At 26.1% G+C, this 15,539-nt stretch overlaps 3 protein-coding genes across 3 annotated transcripts; all 3 read left to right on the top strand.

The window, feature by feature from the left end:
- The first annotated feature begins 761 nt into the window (after positions 1 to 761).
- Positions 762 to 8,490, top strand: LOC145942921 (uncharacterized). The gene is made up of 10 exons (XM_083050089.1): positions 762 to 832; positions 1,077 to 1,352; positions 2,253 to 2,893; positions 5,404 to 5,446; positions 5,608 to 5,874; positions 6,043 to 6,511; positions 6,988 to 7,087; positions 7,514 to 7,633; positions 8,112 to 8,267; positions 8,437 to 8,490. Exons 1-10 carry the CDS (start codon positions 802 to 804, stop codon positions 8,488 to 8,490), a joined length of 2,157 nt encoding a protein of 718 aa, XP_082906215.1. The 5' UTR covers positions 762 to 801.
- Positions 2,844 to 4,410, top strand: LOC145942793 (odorant receptor 4-like). The gene is made up of 5 exons (XM_083049818.1): positions 2,844 to 2,979; positions 3,205 to 3,324; positions 3,584 to 3,739; positions 4,107 to 4,241; positions 4,341 to 4,410. The coding sequence occupies exons 1-4, from the start codon at positions 2,911 to 2,913 to the stop codon at positions 4,158 to 4,160; spliced, it is 399 nt and encodes a 132-aa protein (XP_082905944.1). The 5' UTR covers positions 2,844 to 2,910; the 3' UTR covers positions 4,161 to 4,241; positions 4,341 to 4,410.
- A 2,129-nt stretch (positions 8,491 to 10,619) lies between the features above and the next one.
- LOC145942920 (4-vinylanisole receptor-like) lies at positions 10,620 to 12,910 on the top strand. The gene is made up of 5 exons (XM_083050088.1): positions 10,620 to 10,895; positions 11,361 to 11,460; positions 11,964 to 12,083; positions 12,527 to 12,682; positions 12,857 to 12,910. Exons 1-5 carry the CDS (start codon positions 10,723 to 10,725, stop codon positions 12,908 to 12,910), a joined length of 603 nt encoding a protein of 200 aa, XP_082906214.1. The 5' UTR covers positions 10,620 to 10,722.
- The last annotated feature ends 2,629 nt before the right edge of the window (positions 12,911 to 15,539 follow it).

Genomic DNA, 15,539 nt, shown 5'->3' with positions numbered 1-15,539 from the left:
AAAGAAAAATTCATTATTTAATAATCTTAAAAATCTGATATTTAATTAAATTATTAAATTAAATATTTGAAATTTAATGTCAAATGCTTGGAAAGTGTTTCTCATAAGCATTTATTATAATAGTTTGATATTTTAATTAATAAAAAAATGTCTTAAAAATTAATTAGAAAGTTAATAGATCATACAATTCTTTCAGTATTTATATATAAGTATATTATAGAGTATATTCATTACATATAGTGAACTATATAACGTATGTTATATTACACATCAACAAATGTTATAGAACATAAAAAATATATTCGGTAGTTATATATTAATTTAATTTCTGTTAATATTTTAAAGTTAATTTTGCTTCTTATTTTATTAGATTTATGACAACCACAAGTATGTACACTATCATACGTATGATATGTGGCACAAATTATTATGATAGATGTATATCTGTTATATTTCCTTTCCTTACTCTCTTTGTCTCTTTCTCTCTTTCTCTCTCTCTCTTTTTCTCTAATAGCGTAACATTAAAGCATACGCTATAAGTAGCATGAATCGATTACAAAAAAAGTGAGAAGCATCTATGTATCGTTACATGAATTCTTTTTGTGGCTGATAGTTCGTCGGACGAGTGGGAAAAAGAGAGAGGCGTTTCTCATATTTAATGCAGCAAGTCGCGATCGTCTCGCGAAAAATTGTGAAACAATTTTTTCTCGCATGCGTGACAAATGTTCAGTGTTCGCTGAATAGGAGGTGACTTCGCTTCGTGAAAATAGAGCAGTCGTCAGTCTCTAGATAACACTCGACATGGATACTTCAAACAGTTCGGGATACCGAGGTGCTTATTATTACCGATTTGTCAACGATTACAATCGGCTCTTTTTTTTTTTTTTTTCCTGAAAAGAATATTTTTATTCGTGACATGCGTGTGTAATATTGCAATCGTAGTTGATGTTAGATGCATTTTATATCTTTCTACGAGATTTAATACACATCACTAGTGCTTTCCTGCTCGTAACAATGCGTTAATTATTTATTGTCAGCGTTTTCTCCTCCTTATCAATGTCTCTTGAAACAGGTAGACTTCGAATGGGCGGTGAAGCTAAATCGTTTCAGTTTAAGACTGATCGGGCTCTGGCCTAACAATAAGACAGAATACAACGTTCGAGAAATGTCAATGTACAATTTCCGCCCTCTAATCATTATTGTAATACTAACAATCAGCGTTCTGATCCCCTCCATACACTCGCTGATAAGAATTCGTACGAATATCATGCTGCTAATTGATAATTTGCAATTTACTCTGCCGGCTATCACCTGCGCCATTCGAATCATAATTTTCTGGTGGAAGAAGGAAGGTAAATACATATTATATTAATCGATACGGTAAATCAATACAAATTGTATATTAAATTGCATATTAAAATTGTATTTTACTTTGATAATCTTTCAAAAAAGCAAGGTTTAAAAATAAAATTTGATATTTTTTAAGAATGGTATATCTCGATAAAGATTGTATAGAAATTCAAAAAAATATTTTTATTATATAAAAATATAATTAAAAAAATGTAGTTTAAATTTAAAAAAAGATTTCTGATTTTTTAAATTACTAAAAATGAAGAAAAATATTATTTCTATTAAAATTATTTATTAATTATCCTACTCTCTAAAAAGTTTTGACAATTATTTCTTCCTAAAAAAAAAAAAACATTTTATATAATATGTTGTGTGCATAGCCATTTTATATAATATTGCCATTTCAAGTCTTTCAATTTTCTCCAATTTTTAAGAGAATTTTTAATTATTTTTTCAATCATTTTATTAATGTATTTTCTTTAAATTTAAAAATTTTTTTATTTCTTTCAAAGTCCTTCTGTAACATTATTCTTTTGTCTTCTTCAAAACTATTATATAGAATATAGATATTAAACAAGTATTACTATTACAGATCTCTCAATTTTCCCCAGTTCTTAAGAATCTTTAATCACTTTTTCTATCATTATTAATGCATTTTCTATAAGTTTGAATTTTTTTTATTTTTCTCTCTCGAAGCCCTTCTTTAACATTATTCTTTCGTCCCCTTCAAAGTTATCATATGTATATTAAACAAGTTTACTGTTACAGATCTCTCAATTTTCTCCAATTTTTGAAAATCTTTAATCATTTTTTCTATCATTATTAATGTATTTTTTTAAAGTTTGAAATTTTTCTTATTTTTCTCGCCCTTCTTTAACATTATTCTGTCGCCCCTTTCAAAGCTATTATATGGATGTTAAACATGATCGCGGAGGATTGGCTGAAACTGAAAAGCGCCCAGGAGCGAGACACGATGATCAGAAGAGCGCGGACCGCGCGTATAATCATCACGTGCGGATACAGCGCGATGATATTAGCGTTCATCTTGGTCGGCGTTCTGCCCATCTGCGGGATCTCGATGAGATATCTGACGAACATCACCGATCCGGACAGATTGCTGCCGTTGCAGACGTATTACATTTACGACGTGATGAGCAGCCCGCGATACGAATTGACGTTCGTCCTTCAGGTCGTTTCCATGTTCTTCGCCATCATGTGCTACACCGGTATCGATAATTTTCTCGGGCTGCTGGTATTCCATATCTGCGGCCAATTGGAGATTCTGAGAAATCGTATCGAGCATTTGGACAAGTTCATCGATTTTCACGATGTGCTGAGGAGAAGCGTGGAAGATCACACACGGTTACTTAGGTACTCGATGTCTTGTGCATGTCTTGTGCTTTTTTTTATATTAATCAAAAAAATCACAGAAAAAATTTGTACGCTGCAATATGTCGTATATAATATTAGTGAAATTATTTTTTCTTCATCAGCATTGTTTCAGTCAGCGATATCTTTTTTTTTTTTAGAGCCATTGCTGTTATAGAAGATACATTTAATATGATGCTCCTTGTACTATTTCTATATTTTGGTATACTTTTTGCTTGTTATGGATTCTTAATAATCAGTGTAAGTGTGTTCAAAACTCGTATTAATTTATGTGATTGAACAGAAAATTTTATTATTATTTTTATTTCTCTGACGACATCGAGATATATATTCATAATGTTACTTTGATATATTTCTGGTGCACATTAAGACGTTTATAAATCATTTTTTAAACATTTTTAAAGCGCGAGTTATCACGATTAATACAAAAATTACACTTCGCTTATATATATATGTCGTCTTAAGTTAATAGAGAAAGGGAACGATATATCAATCAGTCACTTGGCGTACGAAGTATGCATTGTTATCAACACGTTCGGTCACATGTGCCTTTATTGCGCCGTAGGAGAGATTCTAGTAATACAGGTAAAAGTCAAAAATAAATACGAGATTGATTTTTATTTCAATGGTATCATCCACGATATGTTTGCGAATTCAAAAAGATTTATCGAAAAAAAACTTTTATATATCTCAGATCATCTCCTTATTGCGTATAAATTATACGTTGACAATATGTTCATCGTTAAATGTTAATTCCTAAGTGGACACAATTGCAAGGGATTTTATAATTTAAATTAATATTTTGCGTATAATAATGTGAACGAATTTTTCCGACGATTCTCAGTGCGATCGAATCCATTACGCTGTATACAATTATAACTGGTACACTCTGGATCCAAGAAACGCAAGAGGCTTAATCTTGTTGATGGTCAGAAGCAGCAAACCGATCTATCTCACGGCCGGTAAAGTGTTTCCTATGACAATGGCTACATTTTCTAACGTAAGTTATCAAAAAATTATATAAGTTATAATTTATTTTAAGTATAATTTGTTGTTGTTATACACAATAATGATATATCTTGTGTTGTTAATATAAAATTCATCTTTCTTGACATAAAAAGAAACTTAAAGGTTGTGAAAATATGTTGTTTTTGTGAAAATACTCGAATGTCTTGCATCGTTACTTTCTCTCTCTCTCTCTCTTAACTAGATAAATTATTAATAATATTTTAATAATGACTGTACTCGTATTTTATTCTTTAAATACTTTTAATTTTAATTTTTATTTTAAAGAATAATTATTTTAATTATTCTTTGTATATTTATTTATATGTTACACTTGCTATTGTCGACATGTAAACTTTCAGCTGATCAAAACGTCAGCCAGTTACATATCTGTACTCCTTACAACAAAAAGTTAATCGATGATTTGAGATAGATTCAAATTACTCCCGATGTTATATTATTATTGATAAATGGACTGTGCAACTAGTAATAAACGGGTGAATTAATTTATACAAAATAATTATATTTAGACACATGGTTAATAATGTGCGTTCAAATAAAATAAAATACCTATTATATACAAAAATATCTTTCAGATTTAAGAAGAATTATAGCCACTACCTACATAGCTGTTTTCAATTCATATTAAGATATTTCGGAATATGGAAGTATTATATTTTATTACATCAATATGACGAAAACAATTATAAACTACTAACATAAACTGTTGATATGAAGAGTAGCAATGTTAACTCGTGCAAAGTATATAATAAAATCACTAAAATACAAAAGCTTACAATTATTTTGTGCATCAAGTTAAATAATGATATTTTTTTTCTTTCAAAATTTGTTTTTTTTTTTAAATATAATTTAGATAATGTTTAAACATAGAAAATATATTTGTGATATACAATGATATAATGCTGAAGATATTTTACATTTTTTTACCTTAATTAACGTAACAAAAGTAAAAAATATTGTACGAAGCAAACATGTACATTTTATTCACTTTGTGTAAATAAATGTACTTACAGAAAGTCGAAGAAGCGTACAAAGAGAACTTCTTCATCTGCAACAAAAAAGATCACAGATATTTCAAAAAAAGAAATTTTATATTTTATCGTAAATTTAATTAAAGTAATTGCGACAAATATGATAATTATATTATATATAAATATTATATTTAAATATAATAATAAATATCTGTGCTAATCATTAATATGACATTAATTATGAATTAATTAAAGAGTGATAAATATTAATTATATTATATGCTGCAAGGAGTAGAAAGTTTTATTCTCATCTCAATGTCACAATTATACCGATTTGTTCTACTTAACGCGTTGAAAGAGATACTACAGACAGTTCATCATCGCTCGTTACTAAAAGTCGAGCCTATAGTTGAGACACATCACTGAAAATCGATTATGATGAAAAACGTGAGAATGCAACAAGTGTACATTGCGTGAACAGGTACTTATTCCCCCTATTATTACGATAATTATCAGCTTGAACACTGCAGGGAAACAATAAAGAGGCGTTTTAAACCGTTCGTTGTACGCATCTCGAGAATTTTTTTATTATTCACATACACATGCACATCTCTCTCAAAGTAAAAGTTCATCGTTTCATGGTAAAAAGACGAGCGTCAGTCTATAGATTGCACTCAACATGAAAGTTTCAAAAAATTCCACATACCAAGGTAGGTATCATTGCAAATGTCAAAGTTGATTATTTTATCACAAAAAGTCAAGACAATATATAGATTGCCAGAAAAGAAATATAATTATTAAAAAATATTATGAGAAATATAAAAATGAGATATAAAAATGACTTATATATTGAAACTGTTGCAACAAATAGATTTCCAATGGGCAGTGAAATTAAATCGATTTAGTCTAGAATTCATCGGCCTTTGGCCTAAATCTAAGCAAACTAGTTGGGAAAAACGCATATGCAATTTACGTGCGTCTCTTACGTTGTCGACAATAGTACTTTTCTTAATTCCTTCCGTGCATTCACTAATAAGGATTTATTCGGACTTGTTATTAATGATAGATAATCTGCAATATACTTTAGTGATGATCGTCTGTGTGCTAAAACTTATATTTTTTTGGTGGAAAAAAACAGGTATGTAAATATAATTACAATTGTAAAAGAGAAATTTTATATAAAATAAAATTTAAGCTTTTTGCGTTAATATTTTGTTTTATTATAAATTTGTTAATATAAGTTATAATGAATATTAACCTGTTTTTCATTCATATTACATTATTTTATTTTATTATATTTTTAAAGTGGTAACACCGGTAATAGATATGGTTGCGAGCGATTGGACAAAAGCAATAACATCTCAAGAAAAAATAATAATGATCGAGAAAGCGCAAACTGCACGTATAATTGTTACAATCTCATATGTTATAATGACAGGAGCTGCAGTCGGTCATACTAGTTTGTGCCTTTTTGGTTATTCGACAAGATACTTGACAAATATCACTGATCCGGGCAGAATATTACCATTTCAGACGTATTATATTTATGACGTGACCAAGAGTCCTCAATATGAGTTAACATTCACTTTTCAAGTTATTGCCGTATTTTTGTGTATCATGCCTTACACGGGCATAGACAATTTTCTTAGCCTCTTAATATTCCATATTTCTGGTCAACTGGACATTCTAAATAATCGTCTAATGCATATGAATGATATCGCGAATTATAATGACATTCTAAGAAGTTGCATAAAGGATCATACGCGGTTACTTAGGTAGATTTTCCTTTTTTATATATTATAGTCATATTCTTATAGAGAAAGATATAGACGTTCACCCACACAAATATATACATACATACATATACAATGTAAAAACATATAAACAAATCTTGTTTAAAAAATTAATTACACTTTGCAAAATACAAATTAATATGTATTAATATATATATTAATATACAATATCATAAATCGAGACGCGTAATTTATACTTGACTTGTTTTATATATATATATATACTTGTTTTTACTGTAATACTAAATTTTCTGACTAATGTGGAATCGATTTTTATGATTGAAAAATAAAGAAAAAAATTATCTTTTTTTTTGCCAGTTTTTAATTTTATCATATATCATATATATGTATCTTTGTGTATACCATATATCATATATTTTTGTAAATTTATTGTTATTTATTGTTGTTTTAAACATATTAATATATTATATTATATAATATAATATATTACTTTATAGAACTATTGCCATTATAGAAGATACATACTGTGCATTGTTCCTTATATTATTTACATTATTCGGTGGTCTTTGCATTTGCTACGGATTCTTTTTGACAAATGTAAGTAACACACTAAGAAGAATTTTTGTCACAAAATACTGCACTACGCAATCTCATTTTCGTCAATATTTGCTCCGATATGTCATATTTATTATGAATATTTATTTTTCGGAGAATATAATTTATATAATCGATTTCTTTTTATCTTAGATTTTAAAGCATCAAGTGTTTTTAAACTAGTACAAAAAGTTTTCTTCTTTTTCTTCTTCTTCAATAAGAAATTTTATAAAATATAATTAAAAAACAATAGTTATTGAGAACTAATTTTTATAAGAAACAAATATTTAAAAATCAAAAATTCTAAAAAATAGTAATAATGAGATATTATTTGTATTTAATAATAATTACATAATACTATAATATATATGTGTCAACTACTTAATAGAAATTATAACTTATACATCACGAAATGAAAATCATGACTAGATGTTTGAAGATGGATATCGCATATCATTTTCTCAATTGGCTTATCTTATAACTATTGTTATGAATGTATTTGGTCATATGTGTATGTATTGTGCTCTCGGCGAATTTTTAACAGCACAGGTAAATTTAAAATATTTTAATTATTAACATACACACACACACAATATATATATATATATATATATATATAAAATGTTGTAGCTATGTCACAAGCATAAAATATAAGTTCTCAAAGCAGCAAAACTATGTTGAGAAAATGTAACAATTTTTTTAAAAATTTACTTAAATATTATATAAATTGTATAATTCAATGCATAAAATATTTTTAAAAAACTATATAGATTTAATATTTATATATCTATATAATAATTATATAATATTTATACATATATATATATATATATATATATATAATTATATATATAATTATATATCTCTAATATATTCAATTATTAATATTATAACAGATTAATTCTCTCCTTCTCTTTAAGATTTTAGAGTAAACATATTTTAAATCTGCACATATATTTAACAAATATACAATAATGCAATTTAAATAATTATTAACTAACAATTTAATTTATTTGATCATTTTTAGTGCGACCAAATTAATAACGCTGCGTATTACAACGAATGGTATAATATGGAACCAAGAAATGCACGGAGCTTAATTCTTCTTATGGTCAGAACCAATAAGTCCCTTCATCTTAGTGCTGGTAAAGTGTTTCCCTTGACAATGGCCACATTTTGCGATGTAAGTTATCTTAAAGTTAAATTATAGCTTTGATACAAAAATAATACTCCATATTTTTTACATATAGAATTTTTAACATTTAATACATAATATATTATTTTCTATGGGATTTCTTTATGTATTGTATATATTTTCTTATTCCTCATAATTTTGAATTTGCATTTTCTAGCTCTTAAAGACATTAGCTGGTTATATATCTGTTTTGCTTACAATTAACAATTAATCAACAATTTGAGGCAAAAATTTAACGTGACTTATGTAGAAAAAATAAATAAAAAAAGTATGTAATTTTAAAGTAAATAATTACTTACTGTACAAATATAATAAATACATATATAGTATTTTGATATAATTATTTTTCAATACTAATTCTAAGTAAAAATACGAAACAAAGATATTAGTACTACATGAGGTTTTATCCCAATTATTACGACAAAAGCAATATTATAGCACACAGATGAAAAGCGACCCTTCCACAAAGTGTCTATAGCTATAGGATCACACGCAATGCTCATCGATTACAAGTGCGTGAGAACGTAAGTAACGTGCATCAACGCGTATCTAAAGATAGCGTACTTATTCCAACCAGTTATTATGTCACTTTTTATTCATAAATACTTGAAAGGTTGTTCAATGGGAAAACTTGTTAAACACAAGGGGTGCTTAATATCTCCGCCCCTACACGTTGATCCTATACCTATACTTTTAAAAGTTTTTTTTTCATATATACACGATCATTTCTCCGAATAAAGTTTATTTCGTTTCATGATGAGGAGATAAACGTCAGTCTATAGACTGCATTCAACATGAAAACGTCAAAATATTCCGCGTACCAAGGTAGTTGTCATTGAATATGTCAAAACTGACTATTATCGTCAAAAGTTTAGATGAGATAGATTGTCAAAAATGAAGTATGTTTATCACTCAATATTACGAGAAAAATGTATGAGAAAAATATATTCACATATAATATTCTCACTAATCTATTTATGCATTTATAAATATTGCGATCTTTAAAATAAACATATGACTTTCAAAATATTTTGTTTATATTTGTGTTCTGAGATACACATCCATCATAGCTTCTTGATTATATGAAGTACTATTTTCTTCAAAAATAAAAATTTTATATTAAACTTTAAATTCAAATATTATTGCAATTTACTTAATTCTGTTTTTATAAACGTATACTTACATGAATAACAATGACACGTGATATATACATATTTCATTTCTTTGAATTTTATAACTTAAAACTAATGCCGTAAAACTTCATATGAATTTATGTCGCTTTTATATGAAACAAACAAAATAAATGAAATGTTTTGTTCTTAAATTTTTAAAGATTTTGTTTTATTTCCTTTTTAATTTATTATTATTATATTTTATGTGTTTTTTAATACGAATCTTAGTAATATGTATTCCAATATTAATTATACTTATATTATATATTTATATTTTTATATTTATATTTTTTAAGATATATGTATAATTTATTGAAACTGTTGCAACAAATAGATTTTCAATGGGCAGTGAAACTCCATCGATTTAGTCTAGAATTGATCGGGCTTTGGCCCAAATCCAAGCAAACTAGTTGGGAAAAACGCATGTGCAATTTACGTTTGCTTTTTACATTGTCGACAATAGCATTTCTTATACTTCCTTGCGTGCATTCTCTAATAAGGATTTATTCAGACATTTTACTACTAATGGATAATCTACAATATACTTTAGGGATGATCATCAGCGTGCTAAAAATTATAATTTTCTGGTGGAAAAAAACAGGTACATATAATTACAATTGTATAAACATCATTATATATAATTATAAACATTATGAATAATATAGAATTTTTTATATTATATAATACACACTTTATACGTATCAACGTAATCAATTTTTGTAGTTATACATGTTTTTATATATATTAACAAGTTAATAAATATACTAAATATGTTATGTGTCTTTTTATATTTGATTTAATTTTATTTTAGAGAAACAAATTTATATAAAATAAAATAAAAGAAATGCTATTTGCGTTAATATTTTTATTAAAAAATTTAAATAAATTTGAATAATAAATTAATATATATTAATGGATGTTAACATTTACTTTCTCTCATTTTTATTATATTATTTTTTTACTATATTTTTTAAGTTGTCTCACCGATAATAGATATGATTGTAAATGATTGGACAAAAACAAATACATCTCAAGAAAGAATAATAATGATCGAGAGAGCGCGAACTGCACGCATAATCGTTACAGTCTCATATCTTGTAATGGGAGTAGGTGTATTAACTACAAATGGTTTGCCGATTTTTGGTCACACGACAAGATACGTGACAAATATCACTGATCCAGGCAGATTATTGCCATTTCAAACTTATTATATTTATGACGTGAACAAGAGTCCGCAATACGAGATAACATTCAGTTATCAAGTCATCGCCATGATTCTATGCACCATACCTTACACAGGCATAGACAATTTCTTTAGCCTCTTAATATTCCATATTTCCGGTCAGCTGGACATTCTGAACAATCGTCTCAAACGTCTGAGTGACATCGCAAATTATAATGACATTCTAAGAAGTTGCGTGAAGGATCATATGCGACTGCTTAGGTATATTTCTTTCTTTTATATCTTTTATTCTTTTATAATCATATTCTTATAAAGAAATATATGGATCTTTTATAAATATTATATAAATTATAGATATTATATAAAATATCGTGTCTTGTTCAAATTGTTCAAAGAATCTGCTATTAGAATTTTAATTAGATTTTCGACAGTTTTAGAACATTTTGTGTACTCTTAGATACATGCTTTTAAGCATAACGCGAATATTAAAATAAACAAAAATAAATTCTGTTTTTTTAAATTAATTACATAATATTGTAACTGATACAACTTATATAGAGAAAATATAGCATAACCTTCTTTATGAGTTCTCTAATTTCTAAGTAAAATTTATAAAAATTTACACCCATTAAGAGATTTATTAAACACTATTCACTATTGCATAGCGTCAATTTTACTGTTTAAAATTTTTTTGAACATATTAATAAAAAATATAATACTTTATAGAGCTATTGCCATTATAGAAGACACATACAATATATTGTTCCTTATATTATTTATATTGTTCGGTGTTCTTTTCATGTGCTATGGATTCTTATTAACAAATGTAAGTAAAACGTTAAACAATTTTTATCACACATAAAAGTTACACTTTACAATCCTAATTTTGCCAACATTGTTCCGAGTATCTCATGTTTATTATTATTCATTTTTTAAGCGCATAATTTACAGTCGATTAGTTTCTTTCATATAATTTTCAAAACATTTAATCTAAATGTTCAAGCTCGTACAACAAGAATTTTTTTATATAAAAGCAGCTTTGTAATTTAAAATATTATTATTTTATATTTGTTTTATGGTATTTTTTTCTCTCTCTCTCTCTCTCTATCTCTATTTCTCATTAAATAATAAAACTGCATATTAATAAACAAACTTACGAATAGTGATTGCTTTTAAGAAATAACTTTTATGAAAAATTTTCATAAGTTTTAAATTAAAGGAGAAACTTGCACAAACAATAATAATGATATTTTTGTATCTAATAACAGTTACATAATAACTATTTAATAGAAATTATAACTTAAACATTATAAAATGAATCATGGTTAGATGTTTGAAGATGGATATCACATATCGTTGTCTAAATTGGCATATCTTATAACTATCGTTATAAATATATTTGGTCACATGTGCATGTATTGTGCTCTCGGCGAATTTTTAACAGCCCAGGTAAATTAAAAATTTTTCAATTACTAGTGTATACACACACGTACATACATACATATATATATACATAAAATGTTGTAATTACAAAATGTATTATAAAGTCTTCAGAGATTGCAAACAGCAATCTGTGAGAACTTATTGTTGAAATAAATGTAACATTTGTTAATAAAATTTACACATATATGAATTATACATAACTCAATGCGTAAATTATTTTAACAAAACTATATATAAAATCATATACATATATAGATTTAATCTTATCATTAAATTAAATTCTCCCTCTTTCTCTCTGTAAGATTTTAGAATTTTAGAGTAAGCCTATCTTAAATCTGCACATAAATATTTCAAATATAAAATAACGCAATCTTAAATAACTGTTAATAATAATTTGGATTAATAATTTATTATTTATTTATTAACTGTTAATAATTTATTATTTTAAGTGCGACCAAATTCATTACGCTGTGTATTTCAACGAATGGTATATTATGGATCCAAGAAATGCGCGAAGCTTAATTCTTCTTATGGTCAGAACCAATAAGCCTCTTCATCTTAGCGCTGGTAAAGTGTTTCCCTTGACAATGGCCACATTTTGTGACGTAAGTTATCTTAAATTTTATAGCTTTGATTGAAATAATATATCACATTTTTTATAGACACAATTTTCAACATTTAATACAGTTAATACTTAACATTATTTTCTATATGCCTTTTTTATATCTGTACATCTTCTTATTTCTCATAGTTATCAATTTGTTTATCAATTTTTTTAGCTCTTAAAAACGTTAGCTGGATATATATCTGTTTTGCTTACAATAAAAAATTAATCAATAATTTGAAATGAGAATTTAAGATTACTCATATATAACAGATAAATAAAAAAAGATTTGTAATTACAAGCTAATAATTACATACTGTACAATTAATAAAAAAATATATATATATTATTTTAATATAATTAATTTTCTATACTTCGTAAAGATATATATACGAAACAAAGATATTAGTACCGTACGAGATTTTATGTCACTTATTACGACGATAGCAATATCGCACACAGATTAATCGACTCCTACAGTGTCTATAGCTATAGGACAACACGCAACGCTCATCGATTACGAGTGCGTGAGAACGAAACTAATGTGCATCTACGCGGGTCTACGCGAGTAAAGTGTTTCTACCAATCAGTTATTATGTCACTTTTTATTCATGATTGAACGTTGTTCAACGGGAAAAACTTGACGAACGCAACAAGGGGTGCTTGGTATGTCTAAAATTCACCTCTATGCATATTTAAATGTTTTTTTTATCATATATACACGATCATCTCTCGCTGAATAAAATTTTATATCGTTTCATGATGAGGAGATAAACGTCAGTCTATAGGCTGCATTCAACATGAAAGCATCAAAATATTCCGCGTACCAAGGTAGTTCACATTGCATATATGTATGTCAAAACTGATTATTATCATCAAAAGTTAAAATGAGATATAAATTGTCGAAAATGAAATATATTTTTTATACAATATTATGAAAAAAATTTATAAAAAAGATACATTCACATGCAATATATTCTTAGTGATTTATTCATTCATTTAGTCATTGCAAACTTTAAACCAAATAAACATATCACTTTTAATGTACTTTAAAATTTATATCTGTGTTCTCGTCATTTTCATAGATTTTCTACAAGATACAATTTTCTACAAAAGTAAAAATTTTATATTAAACTTTCAAATATTAATGCATTTTACTTAATTTTATTTTTATATACATATACTTTCATGAATAACAACGGCATACATGATACATATTTTATTTCTTTCAGTGTAACAACTTAAATCTTATCCTCCAAAACTTTACGTGAAATTATGTTGCTTTTATATGAAATAAACTTACATGAAATAAATGAAATATTTTGTTTTCAAATTTTTATTTAATATTCCGTTTTATTTATTTATTTTTTTTCTATTTTATTATTTTATATATATATATATGTATATATGTATACATATATTATTATAATTATATTTTATGTATATGTGTTTTTTAATACAAATTTAATAATATTGTAAATATTTCAATATTAACTTATTACATATGTATAATCTTTAAAATATATAATTTATTGAAACTATGTTGCAATAAATAGATTTCCAATGGGTAGTGAAACTCTATCGATTTAGTTTAGAGTTGATCGGGCTTTGGCCAAAATCCAAGCAAACTAGTTGGGAAAAAAACATGTGCAATTTACGTACGTTTCTTACATTGTTCACAATAGCATTCATATTAATTCCTTCCGTGCATTCTCTAATAAGGATTTATTCGGACATTCTACTAATGATGGATAATCTGCAATATACTTTAGTGATGATCATCTGTATACTAAAAATTACATTTATTTCGTGGAAAAAAACAGGTATATATAATTACAATTCTAAACATTACAAATAATATAGATTCTTTGTCTTATTATAAAGTTATTGTAAAATGGATGTTAACACTAATTTTTTTAATTTTCTTATTATTTTTTTTATTATATTTTCAAAGTTGTCACTCCGGTAATAGATATGATTGCGGACGATTGGATAAAAACAAAGACATCTCAAGAAAGGATAATGATGATCGAGAGAGCGCGAACTGCACGCATAATCGTTACAGTCTCATATCTTGTAATGGGAATAGGTGTATTAACTACAAATGGTTTGCCGATTTTTGATTACACTACAAGATACGTGACAAATATCACTGATCCAGGCAGATTATTGCCATTTCAAACTTATTATAATGGCGTTTTAAGAAGTTGCGTGAAGGATCATACGCGACTACTTAGGGACATTTCTCTTTTTTATACATTAAAATTGTATTCTTATAGAAAAAAGAGATATACGCTATATATTATATAGATATATTATCTAAATATTATCATATAATTATATAGATATAGTATAAAACATAAATCAAATTTTTGTTTGAAAAATTAATTAAAAATTAACATAATGCACATCAATATATAGTAACAATATATTGATATTATTAATCATAAATGCATAATTAATATTTGACTTATTATATATTTATTTTTACTTTAATACCAAGTTTTCAGTCTAATTTGAAATCAATTTTTATTAGCGAGAAGATCAAGAACAAAATATCATTTCTTGTATTAATTTTTTATTTTTTCCACCGCATATTTTTATAAATTTATCTGAAGTTAAAATTAAAGTAAACTCTACCTAAAATTAATAAAAAATTGTAGTTTTATTAATCTTGTAACTCCAGAAAATTTAATTTATGGAAAGTTTTCTTCTTTAATCGCCTAAAGGAAATTATTTATATGTTTGAAAATAGTTTGAAAATTTCTAATTATAAACAGCATAAAAACTTACATTCATAAAAATTTACTAAAAATTAATTCCTATTATATAGTATGAATTTTAATAATTTTGTTTTA

This window comes from Prenolepis imparis, unplaced genomic scaffold (assembly GCF_030444845.1).
Source record: "Prenolepis imparis isolate NDT839.2.m4 unplaced genomic scaffold, iyPreImpa1.0 SCAF_11, whole genome shotgun sequence".
NCBI classification, from domain to species: domain Eukaryota; kingdom Metazoa; phylum Arthropoda; class Insecta; order Hymenoptera; family Formicidae; genus Prenolepis; species Prenolepis imparis.
The sequence above is the reverse complement of the archived record's forward strand: the minus strand, read 5'-3'. Positions and strand labels throughout refer to the sequence as shown.